The sequence below is a fragment of the Eretmochelys imbricata genome, chromosome 1 (genome assembly GCF_965152235.1).
Source record: "Eretmochelys imbricata isolate rEreImb1 chromosome 1, rEreImb1.hap1, whole genome shotgun sequence".
Classification (NCBI taxonomy): Eukaryota; Metazoa; Chordata; order Testudines; family Cheloniidae; genus Eretmochelys; species Eretmochelys imbricata.
The window spans coordinates 1,768,264-1,788,704 of NC_135572.1; the positions used below are offsets into that span (position 1 = coordinate 1,768,264).

General features: G+C 46.9%; 1 protein-coding gene across 1 annotated transcript; it reads left to right on the plus strand.

Annotated features, from left to right (window-relative positions):
• Nucleotides 1-14,535: 14,535 nt before the first annotated feature.
• Nucleotides 14,536-15,534, plus strand: LOC144277580 (olfactory receptor 52E4-like). The gene has a single exon (XM_077838474.1). It carries the CDS (start codon nucleotides 14,536-14,538, stop codon nucleotides 15,532-15,534), a length of 999 nt encoding a protein of 332 aa, XP_077694600.1.
• Nucleotides 15,535-20,441: the final 4,907 nt, after the last annotated feature.

Below are 20,441 nucleotides of genomic sequence, written 5' to 3' on the forward strand. Positions count from 1 at the left end.
GCACTGGTGGCCTGCTCCCACATTGTCCATCTCCGTGGGCCACAGGGTCAGAACAGAGGCCCTGGCAGAAGAACATCATGGGTCCACTACCCTGTCCCCCACTGTGCTGGGGGAAGAGCATCACCATTTTCTGGTGGACACCGATGATTTCCCGGGTAAGGTGAAGCTCTTTCTCCAGCGTTGGGGAGACATCCATCTCGTCATCTGGGCCACGAGGGCTGTTGTGGAGGAGTGGAGGGGAACTGGGAGGCAAAATCTGTTAATCAATCTGTGGGCCCGCAACTTCTGTGACAAGCCTTTCCAGTTGGTCAGTGAATGTTGCAAGGCGGGTTAGGGATCCTACGGGGATCCTCCTCAGCCCACCGGGATCCTCCTCAGCCCTCAGAATGTAGCCAACCACCTTTTCAACCCTGAAGTCCGGAGGCTCTAGGGTGGGTCTCCAGAGTTTCCAGGTGCTCTCCTTGCTTTGTGACTCAGGGTACTCTGTGGTTTGCCTGCAGGAAACCCACAAGGATCTAGCCACCGAGACTAGCTGGAGGCTGAAGTGGGGGCACCAGATATATTTTAGACCCCTTAGAGCTCATGTGGCTGGGGTTGTTCTCCCCTGACCTACAGCCTGAGATGCTGGGAGTTGCCAAGGTCGTCCCTGGTCGCCTCCTGCACCTCCAGGCCTATGTGGAAGAGCTGACATTGAATCTGTTCAATGTCTACCCCAGGAATGCAGGCTCGGAGTGGGTGTGTGTCTACAACAGGTGTTTGCCTTCCTCGGCACCTTGGATCCTCACAAGTGCCTGGGCCTGGGTGAGGATTTTAATACCATCTTTGAGGACCAGAATCTCTCATGGAACGAGAGCAGCCAGGCCTCTGCAGGCATCCTCAGAGAGATTGTCAATAATCACTCCCTGGTTGATGTCTGGTATGACCAACACCCGGATGACAATTCCACCTTTACCTATGTCCAGGTGGAGGTCGATCAGTTTTGCCACACCTGATTGGACTTCATGTATGTATTTTGTTTCCACCTTGCCCAGGCCCACTCCTCCAGCATTAAACCGACCCAGTTCTCGGCCCACCATGCAGTGGCCATGATGGCCTCTTTCATCTTGGAGTTCACCTGGGGTTCTTCAGCCTTCAGATCCCACTGTGCATACTCCAGGAGGTGGGGGCCACCTTATTACTTACTGCGTGCGCATATCAGTGTGTGTGGACGGGCATCTCTTTGTTTGCTCCCCCAGGATACACCATAGCCCAGTGGTTTAGGGCCCTCACCTAGAATGTGGGAGACCCAGATTCAAACCCCTGTTCTGCTGATGGTTTAGTTGTAGAAAGTTGAACAGCTGCAGACACAGAGACTGACGGAGGCCCACCGGGAATAGCCATTTGCCTAGTGGTCAGGGCACTCACATGGGACATGGGAGACCTGTGTTCAATTCCCTGCTCCAAATCATGAAGAGCAGAGATTTTGGATCTGCGGCTCCCATGTCTCTCTCGAGTCTCTCACAAGAAAGTGTTAACCTGTCTTAGGCACCTGGCTCCAGGAGAGGGTTCATAGCTGGTAATCCCACATGGAAACAGCCAGCTCTCTCCAGCCCATTAGCCAAGTTCCTAGAGGCTCAAATCAGTGGGAGACAGGTGCTTAGGGACTGTGAACAGGCTTTGGAGACCAGAGTGTCTGAGATGGAGGAGATAGGGGAGACGGAGAGCTACATAGATGAGACTTCCTGGGACAGAGAAAAACGGTTTCCCCACCTAGTCTGACAGCCTCTCTGCTGTTGAGTGTAGTGAGCCCGAGTGGTCTCCCTCCGAGCAGGAGAGCGAGGGACCATTACGTGTCCCTTGGAGGGCGGAGCCTAGATTGCCCTGCCCCCCTCACGGGAAGTACCGGGGTGTGGCCGGAAGCATCAGAGGCCGGCCCTGCAGCACGCTTGCAGGAGAGGCTGTGGAGGAGAAGGACGCTCTGCCGGTTCGGCCGCATCCCCGAGGCGAACCCTCGCCGGGCGGGGCCCAATCTACGGCACCGATGAGACTGGCCCAGAGTACCTGCTGCCATCTCACCCAAGGAGACAGAAGAGGCCTGGAGGCTAGAGGTACTGAACCCGGGGGTGGCAGGAAGTGGCCCAGGGGCAGCCCTGAAGCAGCCAGCTGCAGAGCCAGGGGTGGCCCAGTCGGCGAGTTGCGGCTGGATCCCCGCCGATGCAGGAGCTGCCGATCCTGCCCCGGCCAGGCCCCTGGGCTGGGAAGCAGTGGAATAGAGTGGGCCCCTGTCCCCCTGCCAACCCACCCCCCTTGGCTGATCCCCTACCCTGTGCAGGGAGGCTCTAGCCCTGAAGAGGAGCTTCCCTTATCGGTCACCCTTCGAGACTGTCTGCTTGCTGGCAACCTGAACCTACTCAAGTCCAGGCCCCAGCTCACCTGTGGACTGTCTGCTTGCTGGCTCCCTGAGCTCTTCCAAGACCCCAGCCAGCCTGGATAGACTCTGTTTAAGGGCTGACTACTTGAGCTACCCAAACCCAGGCTAAAGCCTGACAAGGACTATTAATCGCTCAGCCCAATTATGCGGCACTGGGCTGTCTTGCAGATTCGGATCTGGGCCAGACTGGACTAGCCCGAGTGGTCTTTCTCCGAGCGGGACAGCAAGGGACCATTACAAGGAGGATGAAAGTCTCAGAAGGAGAACATTCAACTGGAGCAGTTGGGACCCTCTTTCCAGATAATCTCGTGGTGTCCTCTCTCACTGAGGATATTTCTTCGCAGGAGGGAACTCCATGTGTATATTGGGAAGAGACTGGTAATAGTTAGGGGGATTCAATTGTTAGAAACATAGCTAGCTGGGTTTGTGATGACCAGGAGAACTGCATGGTGACTTGCCTGCCAGCTGCAAAGCTTGCAGATCTCTTGAGACATCAAGATAGACTTATGTGTAGTGCTGAGTAGAAGCCAGTGGTTGTTGTACATGTAGGTACCAATGACATAGGGAAGGATAGGAGAGAGGTCCTGAAGGCCACATTTAGGCCACTAGGTAAGAGTTTGAAGTCCTTGACCTCTATGGTAACATTCTCTGAGATGCGGCCACTTCAATGCACATGACAAGTTAGAGAAGCAGAACTGCAGGGTCTCAATGTATGGATGAGAAGATGGTGTAGGAAGAAGGGGTTTTGATTTACTCAGAACTGGGGAACCTTTTGGGAAAGGAGGAGCCTGTACAAGAAAGATGGGCTCCACCTAAACCAATATGGAACCAGATTGCTGGCACTTAAAATTAACAAGGTCATATAGCAGTTTTAAACGAAGGGCTGAGGGAAAGCCAAGAGGTATGGAGGAGCATGTGGTCTGGAAAAGACATCCCTTAGGGGACGATCGGTTAATGGAGATTCTCTTTGTCCTAGTAAGGAAGAGACCCTGGAAGATGATAAAATATTGGCAGAATCTAATAAGAAACAGTCTAACGGAAAAGGAAGCCATTAAATAACATTATGCAATGGCAGACAGTTTAAAAGTGACAATATTTTAAAGTCCTTATACACAAATGCTAGATGTGAAAATAATAAGATGGGTGAAATAGTGTTTCTCATATTAAATTAGGATACTGATAGAACAGGCATCACAGAAAGTTGGAGGAATGAGGATAGTCAATGGAATACAGTAATACCAGGGTACAAAATATATCAGAAGAACTGAACAGATTGTGCTGGTAGGGGAGTGGCACTATATGTGAAAGGGCAGAATCAAATGAAGTAAAAATCTTAAATGAACCAATCTGTGCCATGAAATCCTTATGAACAGTAATTCCATGCTCGGATAAGAAGACTATAGCAGTAGGGATATATACTACTGAGCACCTGAGTAGGGTGGTGATAATTACTGTGAAATGTTCAGGGAGATTTGAGAGGCTATACATTTAAAAAAAAACAACTCAATAATAATGGGGGATCTCCATATTAGCAGTATACCACTCGATAGCATTCATCGTCATACCTTTTTGACTTTTTTCCGCACCCCATTTAGGGCTTATGTCCCACCCTTCATCCCCATTTCCGTTGGCACCGAAGATTGGCACCATCGGCCATTTTGAAAAAAAAATCTTATTTTTGAATAGGAGGAGTCTTGTGTGTGTTTGTGCTTTGATACATTTAGAGAAAAAGGTTAAAAGATTAAAAAAGAAAGTTTGGGTAAGGTTTAGAGGAAAGAAAAGTTATTTGGTGAGGCTGAGTAAGAAGAGATGATGGTAAAGGCCTCGTTTGGCATGTTATTAAAGAATAGAAAGAAAACTGAAAGAAAAGGAGATTTTTGTTTGTAAAGGGTTAGTTTGAAAGAAGAGAGGCAAGTTATTAAAGGAATGAGGGATGATTGAAAAGGCCTAGTTTGGCATGTAACCTCAATAAGGATTCTTTAAAATACAGCCAACTCTCCTGGGCTCCTTTCCCCCTCATGTTATTCCCCCTGGGGATCCTGCCCATCAGTTCCCCGAGGAAGACAAAGTCTGCTTTTCTGAAGTCCAGCATCCGTATTCTGTTGCTCTCCTTACTTCCCTGTGTCAGGAACCTGAACTCGACCATTTCATGGTCACTGCCTCGCAGGTTCGCATCCACTTTTGCTTCCCCTTCTAATTCTTCCCGGTTTGTGAGCAGCAGGTCAGGAAGAGCTCTGCCCTGAGTTGGTTCCTCCAGCACTTGCACCAGGAAATTGTCCCCTACCCTTTCCAAAAACTTCCTGGATGTCTGTGCACTGCTGTATTGCTCTCCCAGCAGATATAAGGGTGATTGAAGTCTCCCATGAGAACCAGGGCCTGAGATCTAGTGACTTCCATGAGTTTCCAGAAGAAAGCCTCGTCCACCTCATCCCCCTGCTCCGGTGGTCTATAGCAGACTCCCACTACGACATCACCCTTGTTGCTCACACTTCTAAACTCAGTCCAGGGACTCTCATTTTTTTCTGCAATTTCATACAGCAGCTCTGAGCAGTCATACCCCTTCCTTACATACAATGCAAGTCCTCCACCTTTTCTGCCCTGGCTGTCCTTCCTGAACAGTTTATATCCATCCATGAGAGTACTCCAGTCATGTGAGTTATCCCACCAAGTCTCTATTATTCCAATCACATCCTAATTCCTTGACTGAACCAGGACTTTGAGTTCTCCCTGCTTGTTTCCCAGGCTTCTTGCATTTGTGTATAGGCACTTGAGATAACTCGCTGATCGTTCCTCTTTCTAAGTATGAGGCATGTGCCCTGCCCTCTTGCATGCTCCTGCTCATGCTTCCTCCCGGTATCCCACTTCCCCACTTACCTCAGGGCTTTGGTCTCTTTCTCCTGGTGAACCTAGTTTAAAGCCCTCCTCACTAGATTATCCAGCCTGCTTGCGGAAGATGCTCTTCCCTCTCTTTGTTAGGTGGAGCCCATCTCTGCCTAGCACTCCTCGTTCTTGGAACACCATGCCATGGTCAAAGAATCCAAAGCCTTCTCCCTGACGCCACCTGCATAGCCATTCGTTGACTTCCATGATTCGATGGTCCCTGCCCCGGCCTTTTTCTTCCACAGGGAGGATGGACGAGAACACCACTTGCGCCTCAAACTCCTTTATCCTTCTTCCCAGAGCCACGTAGTCTGCAGTGATCCGCTCAAGGTCATTCTTGGCAGTATCATTGGTGCCCATGTGGAGAAGCAGGAAGGGGTAGCGATCCGAGGGTTTGATGAGTCTCAGCAGTCTCTCCGTCAGATTGTGAATCCCAGCTCCTGGCAAGCAGTAGACTTCTCGGTTTTCCCGGTCGGGGCAGCAGATAGAAGACTCAGTCCCCCTCAGGAGAGAGTCCCCAACCACAAGCACCCACCTCCTTCTCTTGGGAGCGGTGGTCGTGGAACCCCCAACCCTAGGACAGTGCATCTCATGCCTTCCAATTGGCGGAGTCTCCTTCTGTTTCCTTCCCTCAGATGCATCATCTGGTCCACTCTCCGCATTAGTACCTGTCGAGAGAACATGAAAATGGTTACTTACCTGTATCTGCATTGCTGGTACATGGAGGCTCCCCTTTCTTCTTCTGGAGGTCACATGCTACCAAATTTCTTCACCGTCCTCCTGTCCCCGCAGTGCAGCCTGCTCTGAATCTTCAGAATGTTGTGTCTGTAGAAGCATATCCTCACGTCTGTCCAAGAAATCTTCAGTTTCTCTTTTGCAACGCAGGGTCGATACCTGTTACTCCAGACCATGAACCTTCTCTTCCAATATGGAGACCAGCTTGCACTTTGTACAGACAAAGCCGCTTCTCTCCTGTGGAAGAAAGACAAACATGGCAAGGATTGCTTAGAGTGGAGCAATTACAGCCCAAGGCTGGGGTTCTTTTGCACACTCAGGGATACCAAACCAGCAAAACAGAGAAGACTTTGTTTTTACTCCACTGGCTAACCACAAGTCATACAAGCCATTCCCTTAGACCTTCCAGTTTCCCAGTATCACCACTAGAGCCATTCATTATAGGGAGAAATGAAAACCAATACCCCAGGCCCTGGTCAATATGCAAATTAAATCTTACCCACAAATCATGCTGTTGCCAATCCTTTAGTATCTAAAATCTAAAGGTTTATTCATAAAAGGGAAAAGATAGAGATGAGAGCTAGAATTGGTTCAAGGGAAGTATTTGTGTACATTAATGGCAAAGTTCTTGGTTCAGACTTGTAGCAGTGATGGAATAAACTGCAGGTTCAAATCAAGTCTCTGGAGTACATGGAAAGCCTGGATGGGTCATTCAGCCCTTTGTTCAGAGCTTCAGTTTGTAGCAAAGTCCCTCCAGAGGTATGAAGCAGGAGTCAAGACAAGATAGAGATGAGGCCGCTGCCTTTCATTGCCACTTCCAGGTGTAAGAACACCTCTTTGTTCTTACTGTGGAAAATCACAGCAAAATGGAGTTCAGAGTCACATGGGCAAGTCACATGTCCATGCATGCCTCAGTTCTTTACAGGCGGAAGCCATTGCTCACATGCTATCTTGAACATCCCCAGGAAGACTTCTTATGTGCATTGGAGTCTTCCAAGGCCCACTGTCAGTTAAGTGTTTCTTGACTGGGCATTTAATTTGCAAATTCCTTTCTCAAGAAGCTGACTAAATGGTTTACGAAGGCTACTTCAGAATCAAAACACATTGATATACAAGTACATAGCCAATATTCATAACTTCAACTACAAAAATGATACACACACACACACACACACACAAAGATAGCAGAATCACAATTAGCAAACCATAGCCTTTCCATAGACACCTTACAAGATAACCTCTGTACAATATTTGCTGCAAATATATAACAGTGGTTGCACCAATGATCTGTACAGTACAGGTTATATTAATAATGTCACACACCTTTTCAGACATTTGATCACAGGGCTGATCTACAAAGTGCTAAAAGGTACACCAAACTTTACAAGAACAACTGTGGGTAAGACTACAATTACAATGATTTGCAACACTTGGGAGTTATTTGTTCAAAATCTACAGAGGGACTTCGGCACTCCGCCTCCGCATTAGTCAGTGACCAAGGTGAAGAAGGGGTGGATTTTTTGCATGGCCATACCCTGGGGTTGGGAAGCAGCTCCACAGGGGGCTAGCCAACATGGGAATTCCCCTTACATCTTTATCTCACCAGACCCTGTCATAGCAAGACCCCAAAGATGATTTTAGACTGAGATCCTTCCTGAAAGAGACACTGAGGGGAAAGGTAAACCAGTAGTTGAACACATGTTAAGGTTTAGGAAAGAGTTGAAAGACACAATGGGTATTGAACAAACTGTCCAAGCACAAGGTGTGGTGTAATAAAAATACCTGGATTCTCTGTTTCCCAAAGCAACACCCCGTCTTCACCATATTTACCACAGGGTGATATGATTATGATGTGATTTTTACAAAGTATATCATATATGTTCTGTATCAATGGAAAAGTTATGATTTGCTGAATATGATTACCCTATTTGTATGCATATATCATTTTTGTACTTGAAGTTCTGAAAGCATGCAAAGGCATGTGTCCAGCTCATGAGCCAGTGGACTCCATCTTGTGGCTCTTCTTTTCCACTAACTGTGCTGGGAGCTTTGGCTTGGAAAAATGAAGCTCCCTCTGCATGGCAGAAGCTATAAAATGTGGAAGCGACATCATCACTTGTCCTCACTCCCCTCACAAATCACATGTTAGAAACTAGGATTGAAGTGGAGCTGTGTTTCCAGGCTGAAGGGAGTTCTAGCCTGTGTCTGGAAGATTGGAGGATTGTTTATACCATCAGGATGACACACTGGTTGATTCAAAGCCTGTCTAATGTAGAGAACTTATTTTGTGATTTTGTTTTTTTCTCAGATTTCAACTTTGTTCTTTACACTATTACTTATAATCATCTAAACAACCAATCTTTCTGTAATTAAAAAATCTGTTTTCTATTTTTTTACTTAATACAGGCTGTTGTTTGAAACATAAAAGGGAAACCTGCTCAGGCTGATGTATTGTCCTCTCCACATTGAGGGAAGGGCAGACTGGGAGATAAAGTTACACTGATCAGGCTTTTGGCCAGGGCAAGATGGTACAGCTCTTGGGTCCTAGGCTGGGGAGTTGGGGGGGAACTGGCTGGAGCCGCTCTATTGTTGTTCCATCCATGGCTGGTGAAAGCATTCATGTAACTGCAGCTGGGTGTGTCCCTGTCTGTGTATGGCCGTGTAAGTGCAAGACCTGAGTGGATTGCAGCTTGTCACAGCCTCAGAGTGTGAGGGGAGACCCATACTGGTGTGCCAGAGGGCTTGGCAGTCCCCATTTCCAGGTTGATCTGCAGAGAATTGCTTCCCACCCTGCCCCCAATGAACAGTCCCTGCAAGAAAATGAGTCCATTTTCCAGTTGTCATGTAGTCACTTAGTGAGAGGGAGACCGTGCTTATGGAAGGGAAGTCAGGATATTTGGGTTCTGTCAGTTATTCTCCATGTGACCTTGGACAAATCATTTCTCCCCGTGCCTCAGTTTACTGCATAGTGAAATGGGGATGGTTCAGAGTGAATTTATTTTGCTAGGTTTTTTGAAGAGCACACAATCAAAGGTGCTACACAGCAGGATGATAGTTTCTGATGAGAAGTAATGATCTCTGATCCTTAGCGACAGCCCCATGTGTTTGCTGTATATGATTGTTTCTCCTCTTAGTCAACTTTCTCCAGATCTCTCTGTCTCTTGTCTACCGATCTTTCCTGACACTGTATAGATATCAGACCCTCTGGAGAGTTAGGTATTATCCCTAGTTTTCTTCTCATCAGCTATAATTTTTAAATATATACACAAAAACATACAGAGCAGCCAATTCCTCTCTGACTCAGCATGGAGCCAATGAGTTCCCATCTCCCTTTGGGAAGGTTCCTTAATTACTGTTTACTCCTAAAGCTGGATAATTAGCACAAAAGCAGAGACATGCTTGTCTACAGCCTGTTTATGTTCAGATGCTCCCTTCTCCTCTCGAGACTGAGCGAACCCCACTGGGATTACACAGAACTATATTATCAGCTACGCACACCCCTGTGTCTGCTCTTGGCATGGGATATTACTTGAGATGCTGGGGTGAGAGAGGTGTAGGACACGGTTACCAGAGGGGGATTCCTTGGAGGACGCTTCCGTCTCAGAATTCACAGGTACCCATCTCTTGCTGAGGAGCTCACCTGACCGACAAACCCTGTGCAAGGTGGGTATGGTGGGATAGAGAGTAAGTTTGTGGTTCTTTCCGCTCTGCACAACCATGAGAAATCCAAGAGCCCTTGCCATCAGTGATGAGTTTGCTAAAGAATCACTGGCCAAAATGTCATACTTTTCTGTACACCCCTGCTCATCATGCCTAGTGGCCTCCAGCCCCAAGGTGAGGCATTTCAGTGGCACAGTGAATCCTTCAGGAAGAAAGATGTTATTAGATGTGCAATACAAGGCCAAATTCTGAGACCACGACCAGTGCTGTGCTCAGGCCCCAGTGAGGCAAAACTCCCCTTGGAGAAAGAAGCAAGAACAGACGTCAGGAGCCAACTGTGTGTTAATGCACAGACCCGGTCACCCCCTCCTCTTGTATTTCAGGACTCTGTCTGTTAATGGGGCAGAGGGACAGGGGCTCTTCCCTGACTTTCATCTGCTGGAAAGCTTGAAGGTGTTAGGGCTCCTCACTCGAGCAATAATGAGAATGTTTAACATGGGTAACACATACTTTCTCCTAGCTTCATTCCAGAAGTCGGATGACTTGTTATGCCTGAAGGTATCAAAAAACAATTGTGCTGGAAGCAGACACCCAGCATGGGAAATCTCAGTCCAAACACCTAAAAACTGGAAAACTCATAAGCAACTGAAAATGAGCTCTTCTAATGGAAGGTGTCAGACAGCCTTGACTATAGGATATGCCACGAGCACCACCTGCAACGGCCAATCCATTTGTGAATCCCATTCTTCTATGCTCCTCTCTCCAACGACGTTGGCAGCAAGGAGTTCTTCAGGCCAAATATGAATTATGTTAGCAATTATCTTTTCTCAATGTAATAAGTTCAGACTTTCAACTTAATTAAATGTTCCCTTGTTCATTTTATGAGACACACTAATTATAAATGCCTGATCTACTTTCTTTATCAATAGATCCATAGGGTTTAAGCTCAGAAGGAACCATTTGATCATCCAGTCTGTCCTCCTGTAAAACACCGTCCCATTAAATTTCACTCAATTACCCTGTATTGAGCCAAAAGACTTATGTGTGACTAAGACCTGGTCTACACTAGGATTTTACTTCATAGATTGATAGGGCCATGGAGTTATAAGGGAACAAAAAGGACAGCTAGTATGTCCTCCTGACATGATGCAGGATTTGTTTTGTCTTAGTCATCTAAGACTGATGGCTATTCACACCTCTTTGGAAAACCTTCAGAAAGGAGCTTCCATGACTTCCCTTGGAGTCTGTTCCATTGGCCTCCTGTTCTTAAAGTTAGGAAGATTTCCCTGAAACTTAATTTAAATCTGCTATGCTGGAATTTGAACCCATTGCCTCTTCTCCTGCGCCTCTGTCATAAGGCAGAATAAATTTAATCCACCTTTTGATGGCAGCCATTCAAGAATTGGAAGACCACTCTTATGTCCCCCATTAATCACCTCTTTTCCATATAAACATATGGATTCCTTCAGCTTGCTCATACAGTTTGCATTCCATTCTTTGCATAACATAAGTTACTTGCCTATGGATCCTTTCCAGTTTCTCTACATCCTTTCTATGCATTGGTGATCAAAACTGGACACATGACTGCAATTGAGACCTAACCAGCACGGAGTAGAGGAATAATATCACGTGCCATGACTTGCATGTTACACTTCTGCTAATACAACCTAACATTGCATTTGCCTTTTTTGAAACAGCAAAAAAATCCACACCTTAGAAAGATGTAGCTATATCATAGAATCATGGAACTGGAAGGGATCTCAAGAGGTCATCAGGACCAGTCCCCTGCACTCATGGAAGGACCAGCACCATCTAGAACACCCCTGACAGGTTTTTGTCTAACCTACTCCTAAAATCTACAATGATGGACATTCTGCAACCTCCTTAGTTTCCCTAACCACCCTGATAGTCAGGAAGCTTTTCCGAGTGTCCATCCTAAACCACACTTGTTGCAATTTAATTCCATTGCTTCTTGTCTTCTCTTCAGAAGTTAGGGAGAACACTTTTTCTCCCTCCATGTAACACCTTTCAGGTATTTGAAAATTGTTATCATGTCCCTCCTCAGTCTTCTCTTTTTCAGACTAAACAAACCTAGCTCTTTCAGTCTTCCCTCAGAGGGCATGTTTTCAACTCCCCAAATCATCCTTTTCTCCAGTTTTTCCATATCATTTTGAATGTTTATCAGATTCTCCAAAGGACTTGCAACCCCTCCCAACGTGGCGTCATCTGGAAACTTAAGAAGTTTACTCTCCATGCCATGAACTAAATAGTTGATGATGACATTCAAAAGAACCAGACCCGGAACTGATCCCTGTGGAACCCCACTTCTTATGCCCTTCCAGCATCACTGTGAAGCACTGATAACTGCTCCCTGAGAGTGGTTTTCCAACTAGTTATGCACCCACCTTATAGTAGCTCCACCTAGGTTGTATTTCCGTCATTTCTTAATGAAAAGGTCAGGTGAGACTGTATCAAATGCGATACTAACTTCTAGATATATCACAGCTACTACTTCCTCCGATCCACAAAGCTTCTTACCCTGTCAAAGAAAGCTGTCAGGTTGGTTTGACGTGTTCTGTTCTTGACAAATCCATGCTGACGACAACAATATCACCCGAAAATCTTCTAGATGTTTGCAAATAGACTCCTTAATTATTTGGTCCATTATATTACCTGGTACAGAAGTTAAGCTGACCAGTCTGTAATTGCCTGGGTTGCCCTTTCCCCCCTTTTTATAGATAGCCACAATATGTGCTCTTTTCCAGTCTTCCAGAATCTCCCTGTCTTCCATGACTTTTCAGAGAGAACAGCTAATCCCTCAGCTATCTCCACAGTCAGTTCCTTCAGAGTATTCTTGGATGCATTTCGTGAGGCCCTGGTGACTTGAAGACATCTAACTTGTTCAAGTAACTTTTACTTATTCTTTCCCTATTTTAGCATCTGAACCAACCCCATTTTCACAGGCATTCTCTAGGTTAGGTGTCCAAACACCACCGACCTTCTTGCTGAACATAGAAACAAAAAAGTCATTAAGCACCTCTGCCATTTCCACATTTTTTTGTTATTGTTTTCCCTTCTTCATTTAGTAACAGACCTACCCTGTCCTTGCTCTTCCGCTTCCTTCTAATGTATATGTAGCATGTTTTCTTGTTACTCTTTATGTCTCTCGCTAGTTGGATCTCATTTTGTGCCTTGGCCTATCTAATTTTGCACCTACATCCATGTGTTATTTGTTTATAGTCCTGCTTTTAAATTTAACCTTGTTTCACCTTTTTGTAGAATCCTTTTTTCTTTTTGATCATTCAAGATCTCCTGGTTAAGCCATACTTCCTGTCTTTCCTACGAAGGAAATCAAGGTGAGTTGCATCTGTGTTGTTCCCTTGTATACCCTTGGTGAAGCAACGTGTACTTTCATAAAAGTATGAAATCAGTTTTATTTGACAAGATCTGTTTTGCATAAACACTGTTGGTGACTGCCATTACTTACATTTCTAGACTTTTTTTGAACTAATCCCGTACCAGCTTTTCCATTGTTTCTTCACCTTGTCAGTTCTTTTATAAATAAACCTTTCCCTTTATTTTTTAATATTTCCCATTTAACAGAGGAGTGGACATAAAACTTTTCTAGGACTTATCTTGTTGTTAATATTCTGAATAACCTCCTTTTTATGATCCATAGCATAGAGTTTTCCTGCTGTTTTAATGTCCCTAATCAGTTTTCATAACTTACCATTTCTATTCTTGGCCATCTATTTAACCTTTTTCTATTTGGTACATATTACTTCCCCTCCCCCCAATGGCTGCCTTCACTTTACCATTGAACTGTGTTTTTACCCAGAGTTGTTCACTTTGTTGACTGTGGAATCATGAATTTTCCGCCATCTAATAAGCTGTTCTCAAAGAATCACCAATTTTCATTCATATTTTTGTGTCTACATTTTTCCTCACAATCAGATTTGCTGATAATTTTCCTCAGCTTTTGAGAATTAATCGTCTTGGAGCCCTAAGTGTCTATAGTTGGGAACTGGTTGGGAACTGTCCGTTTGAATGTAAATCAAATTCATTTTTAAAATTTTCCTCTCCTATATCATATGCTCTCTTCTTTGTCTCTTCTGTCAAGTAAAGAGTCCCAGACTTTTCTTTTTCTTTCCATATAGCAACCTCCCCTATTCTCAAAGCCTGTCTTGGAAATCCCTTTTATATATTCATTTATCCTTAATAGAGACTGGGTGACCAAAATTGAACACACATCCCAAACATGTTATTCTCCATTCCATATCTTAGGGATCTCAGCATTGCTTTTATTTTGTCCACTAGTGCAAATGAGCAGGTGTTTCTCTTCGAGCTGCTGCCTATGGCACCCAGGTCTTTTCCCTGAGGTATGCTCTCGTTGGGATATTTCTCCCAACCTTTGTCTCGGGAGAAGTTTGTTTTTTTTCACTCTCAGATTTTGAGCAACTGGATGAATGGGGAACTCCCTTCAGTATGGACTCCCTATCCTGGCTCTCATTGCATTGAGGAACAATGACAGATAATTAGTATCCAGACTTGTGTTTCCTGATGGTGTCTCTTAATGTTCTCCACCACAAAGTGTAGGAATTATTAACGCAGGGAACACCACAAAATATGGAATTGGATTTAGTAGGATTATTGTTCATAGTTATTTCTCTGAGTAATTAAATATAATTTTTCAGTGTGTTCAGAGAGATTAATCTGCTTCTCCATGAGAACAGCCTCCACTAGTACATGCAGTGTCTTGTATTAACGTTGTCTCTCCATCCAGGCATTTCTGCTGTGACCATCACCCGAGACCCTGGGAACACACAGAAAGTCAGAGGAACATATTGTACATGCAGGAGACATCCTTATGCCTCAGAGCTGGACATCTTCTCCCCTGCTCCATGTCAGAATCCAACACAACCGACTTCACCAACCCCTCCACCTTCATCCTGCTGGGCATTCCTGGCCTGGAGGCAGCCCATGTCTGGATCTCCATCCCCTTCTCTGCTATGTACACCACAGCCATCTTGGGAAACTTCACCATCCTGTTCATCGTGAAGAGGGAGCCAAGCCTCCACACGCCCATGTTCTATTTCCTCTTCATGTTGGCCATCACCGATCTGGTCATGTCCACATCCACCCTGCCCAAAATGCTGAGCATCTTCTGGTTCAATTCCAGGGAGATCAGTTTCAGTGCCTGCCTCACCCAGATGTACTTCGTTCACTCCTTCTCAGCGATGGAGTCTGGAATCCTCGTGGCCATGGCTTTGGATCGCTACGTGGCCATCTGCCATCCCCTGAGACATTCCACCATCCTGACACGCCCCCTGGTGGCCAAGATCGGCCTGGCTGTGGTGCTGCGCAGCGTCATACTAACGTTACCCTACCCGTTCCTGGCAAGGCGGTGGCCATATTGCAGAACCAACATCATCCCCAACACCTATTGTGCACATCTAGCTGTGGTGAAGCTGGCCTGCGCTGACATCCGCGTCAGTAGTTACTATGGCCTGTTTGATCTTTTCTCTGTGATTGGAGTAGATGTGTTTTCTATCACCGTGTCCTATACTCAGATCCTCCGCGCCATCTTCCGCCTTCCAACAAAGGATGCCCGGCTCAAAACTTTTGGGACCTGCATCTCTCATCTTTGTGCCATCTTTGCTTTGTACATCCCAATTTTCTTCTTCTCTCTTACGCAGCGGTTTGGCCACAATGTGCCACTGTATTTACACATTCTCTTTACCAGTGTGTACCAGGTGGTGCCCCCTGTGCTACACCCCATGATTTACGGGGTGAGGACCAAACAGATCCGGTGCAGGCTGCTCCAGCTCTTTACTCATAAAGAGACCTAAATATTTTCTCCTTGTGCTCTGGCTCTCAGATTGAGCTTTGTGCAGAGCTAGTTGGTGCATGGTGCTGGGGCCTCTTCCTTGGACCACTTACTGGGCAGAGAGAGAGGCACTATACCCTTTTCTGTTCTTTACTGTGCTGTATCAATGTGATGATTTGGGGAATCAGTCTATGTATACTACACTGGGCTACCACCTGTCTAATTGCTCATAGGTGGACCCCTGAAATTACAATCTTACCCCATCTCTTCTGTCAAGCCTCAACCCTGTTGTGTGTCCAGCCCCAATGCGAGCTGCCGGTGAAGGAAAGAGTCAAGGCTGCTGAGGCTGGAGCAGCAGAAGAAACCCTCACTCAGGGTCTGCAAGCCCTAGTCACAGCCACAGAGCAGAAGCAGGAGCTGAGGGAGGAGGGGGCAGAGGAGCCCTACTCATTTTGTCTCATGCATCTTCCATACTGCTTCTGCCCAGGGATTGTCTTATTTCCCCTCTCCTTGAAGGAACCTCAGAGGGCAGGTTTCTTTCACTCTGCTCCCTGACCCTATAGGGCTTGTTTTCTTCCTTCCACCTCCCTTTCCCTTTCTGGACATAGAGGCGGGTTGCGCGGCACCACTGGTACAGTCCCCACACCCGTGCTATGCTCCCTCTTTGCCCATCTCCGTGAGCCACAGGGTCGTAAGAAGAAAACGAGTACTTGTGGCACCTTTGAGACTAACCAATTTATTTGAGCATGAGCTTTCGTGAGCTACAGCTCACTTCAGCTCATGCTCACATAAATTGGTTAGTCTCTAAGGTGCCACAAGTACTCCTTTTCTTTTTGCGAATACAGACTAAAAGGGTCATAAGAAAGGTCAAGCCAGAGGATCAACATAGGTCACCGACAACGTCGCCCACTGGCCTGCGGGATCAGTTGTACCAGGAGTCTTTGGCTCACCAATAAAGTGCCAGAAACGACGATAGTTTATTGCTAAAAGCAGCCAAGTCAGCATGCTGTACATTGGCCATTCAGCAGTCTCCGTTTGACCAAGTCAGGAGGGGAGGGGGTTTGGGTGACACAGAAAGGGCAGCTTGATACCTTGTCCTTCCTGATAAGAATTGTCTTGAAGTTGCTGATACATGCATTTTAGAAGAGCAGGATGTGCCCCAGGAATGTCTATTGGGGCCTCAGGGCTGCAAACTCTGGAAAAACCCACACCTGGTTAATCAATAATCAGAAGGAACCTCTTGCTTGACCATTGAAACTGCATACTTAACAAGTTTGCTTTAAAGGACATGTCATTCTTTTACTAATGTATAAATAAGGGGGAAAAGTTTGAGATGGTGGGACTCTTCAGGACTGGACTCTCCCTCTGGATGCATCTTGTGTTTCCCACCGGCAGACAGGGTGCCGCTCTGTCACTTGAGAGTGACACTCAGCTTTGGTAATTATCAAAGGTTGGGGGTGTTTTACTAACCTGTTGCAGATGTGTGTATAAGTGCTTGGGACTAAGTAAAGTTTAGTTTTAAATGAAAGCACACTTGTGTTGTCCTGCTTGTGCCAGCCATCTATTGGTCGGACGGCCGTGTCTCCCCTGATTTATTTCCTGACACCACCTCACACAGAGTAAAAGTTACCAAGAGCTTTGGTTAGAAAGAATCCCGGGTAACAGAGCTTCACCATTTTCTGGTGGACACCTGTGCTTTTAAGGGCAAGGTGAAGCTCTCTCTCCAGCATTGGGAACACTACCATCTCATCTTCAGGGCCATGATGGCTGTTTTGGAGTAGTGGAAGCAAACCGGGAGCAAGACATCCTAGTCTACCGTTGGGCCTGCAACTTCTGTGACAAACCTTTCAGGTTGGTCAGTGATTGTTGCAAGGCCGGCTGGGGATCCTCCTGCCCATGAGTATCCTCATCAGCCCTCAGGATGTAGCCAAGTACCTTCTCAACATTGAACACCAGAGGCTCTGGGTAGATCTCCGCAGATAACAGGTGTTCTCCTTCCTTTGTGATGTAGGGTACTCTGTGGTTTGCGTGTAGGAAACCCACATGGATCCAACCACCTAGACTAGATGGCAGCTGGAGTGGGGGGACCGAGTATATTTTAAACACCTCAGCGCTCATTCAGCCTGGCTGGCCACTCTGTTCTCCCTGGACCTACAGCCTGAGATGCTGGGATTTACCGAGGTCATGCCAGGTTGTCTGCTGTGTGAAGGGGCTGACATTGAATCTGTCCAATGTTTACCCCCTGAATGCAGACCAAGAGTGGGTGTGTTTCTATCAAAAGGTTTCTGCCTTCCTCGGCACTTTGGATTCTCACTAGTCCCTGTGCCTGTGTGGGGATTTTAACACAATCTTTGAGAACCAGAATCGCTCAGGGATCGAGAGCTACCAGGCTGCTGCAGGCATCCTCAGAGAGATCTTCAGTCATCACTCCCTGGACTTCTGGCACAGTCAATACCCGGATAACAATTCCACCTTTACCTATGTCCAGGTGGAGGTTGATTGGTTGCGCCATCTTGGTTGGACTGCCTGTATGTACTTTGTTTCCATCTTGCCCAAGTCCACTCCTCCATCATTCGACCAGCCCAGTTCTTGGCCCACCATTTAGTGGCCATGATGGCCTCTTTCATCTCGGAGCTCATCTTCAGTTCTTCACCCTTCAGACCCCACCGCACATACTCCAAGAGGTGGGACAAGCTTATTGCCTACTGCTCGGGTTTTCCTTCAATGGGTCCTACAACTGGGTGCTCCACAGTCACCCATCACTCCAGGACTCCTACCTTTCATAACCAGTGTGGGCTGCACACCCTGCAGTTGGTTCATTTCTGAATTCCACCAAGGGAGCAACTTCTCATGCTCATCCTCCACAAGCTTTACTTCTTCGGATGCCCTGATACCAAGTGATGGGACCTAGTACCATCTTCGGAGGGTGAGGAACACCGGTGGGCCACAAAGTACTCCAACCTTGTCCCACGGCCAGCCAGAGATAGTGTTTGGTGGCTCCTTCATGCAGCCATGAGCACTGCCATGTACATGGCACACTTCACCCCCATTCCAGATGTCTGCCCATTTTGTGGCATGAGGCAGACACTGGAATATGCCTCTCTAGAATTCTCAAGGATGCAGCCCCCATTCCAACTCCTTCACAACTTCAACAGGAGGTTCTGGCTGCACTTTCCCCCCGCACCTTTTCATGTACGCTAACTGCTTTAGCAGAACATACAGGATGTTGTCTGCAGGTCCCTTGTGTTAGAGGTGAAATATGCTCTCATATAAATGTGTAAAATTACAAAGTAAACAAACAGTTAAGCCCATAAGAAACTAATAAGAAAAGATACATAGAAGAGCAAATAGTCTAGACTATAGGCAACCACAGCTGCTGGCTTCTAGCTGGTAAAGGCCAGGGACTTAGAAATGACAGAGAGAGGGCGGCACGCCTGTGTGTGTGGGAGTTACAAATCAAAAGAGAGAGCTGGACCTGAATGCACCAGGAGAAGAGAGAGAGAGAGAGAGAAAGGGAGAGAGAGAGAGAGAGAGAGAGAGAGAGAGAGAGAGAGAGAGAGAGAGAGATGGGACAAAACCCACTAGAAAAGGGATTCCCTGTCTATACTGTTCTGGGGAGCAGTTTCCAAGGGAGACACAAACTCTCTCCCTGACCCCAAACAGGCACTTTGTTTTCAGGAAACCTTTCCTTAAGGGAAGCCCGGCTGGATCAGTTCTGGAACAAGAGCACTTGGGGAAACACAGATGGCAGAGGAGTCACATTTGGGTGAAAAAATATCTTGTGGCACTTCCCTGGCCAGGCCCACTCCAGCAACGCGGACACAAGTAACTAACCACTTTCATGTTCTCTCCACAGGTACCATTGAGGAGAGTGGACCAGATGATACGTCTGGGGGGAGAAAGCAGAAGGAGACTCCGCTGGTTGGAAGGCATGAGATGCGCTGTCCTGAGATGGGGGGTTCCACGACCACCACTCCCAAGAGAAGGAGGCGGGTGGTGGTGGTCGGGGACTCTCTCCTCTGGGGGACTGAGTCATCTATCTGCTGCCCTGACCGGGAAAACCGAGAAGTCTGCTGCTTGCCGGGGGCTAAGATTTGCGATGTGACGGAGAGACTGCCGAGACTCATCAAGCCCTCTGATTGCTACCCCTTCCTGCTTCTCCACGTTGGCACCAATGATACTGCCAAGAATGACCTTGAGTGGATCACTGCGGACTACGTGGCTCTGGGAAGAAGCATAAAGGAGTTTGAGATGCAAGTGGTGTTCTCGTCCATCCCCCCCGTGGAAGGAAAAGGCCTGGGAAGGGACCGCCGAATAGTGGAAGTCAACAAATGGCTACGCAGGTGGTGTCAGAGAGAAGGCTTTGGATTCTTTGACCATGGCATGGTGTTCCATGAAGGAGGAGTGCTGGGCAGAGACGGGCTCCACCTTACGAAGAGAGGGAAGAGCATCTTTGCCAGCAGGCTGGCTAACATAGTGAGGAGGGCTTTATACTAGGTTCACCGGGGGAAGGAGACCAAAGCCCTGAGGTAAGTGGGAAAGCGGGATACCGGGAGGAAGCACAGGCAGGAATGTCTGTGAGGGGAGGGCTCCTGCCTCATACTGAGAATGAGGGGCGATCAGCAGATTATCTCAAGTGCTTATATACGAATGCACAAAGCCTTGGAAACAAGCAGGGAGAACTGGAGGTCCTGGTGATGTCAAGGAATTATGACGTGATTGGAATAAAAGAGACTTGGTGGGATAACTCACATGACTGGAGTACTGTCATGGATGGTTATAAACTGTTCAGGAAGGACAGGCAGGGCAGAAAAGGTGGGGGAGTAGCACTGTATGGAAGGGAGCAGTATGACTGCTCAGAGCTCCGGAACGATACTGCAGAAAAATCTGAGTGTCTCTGGATTAAGTTTAGAAGTGTGAGCAACAGGA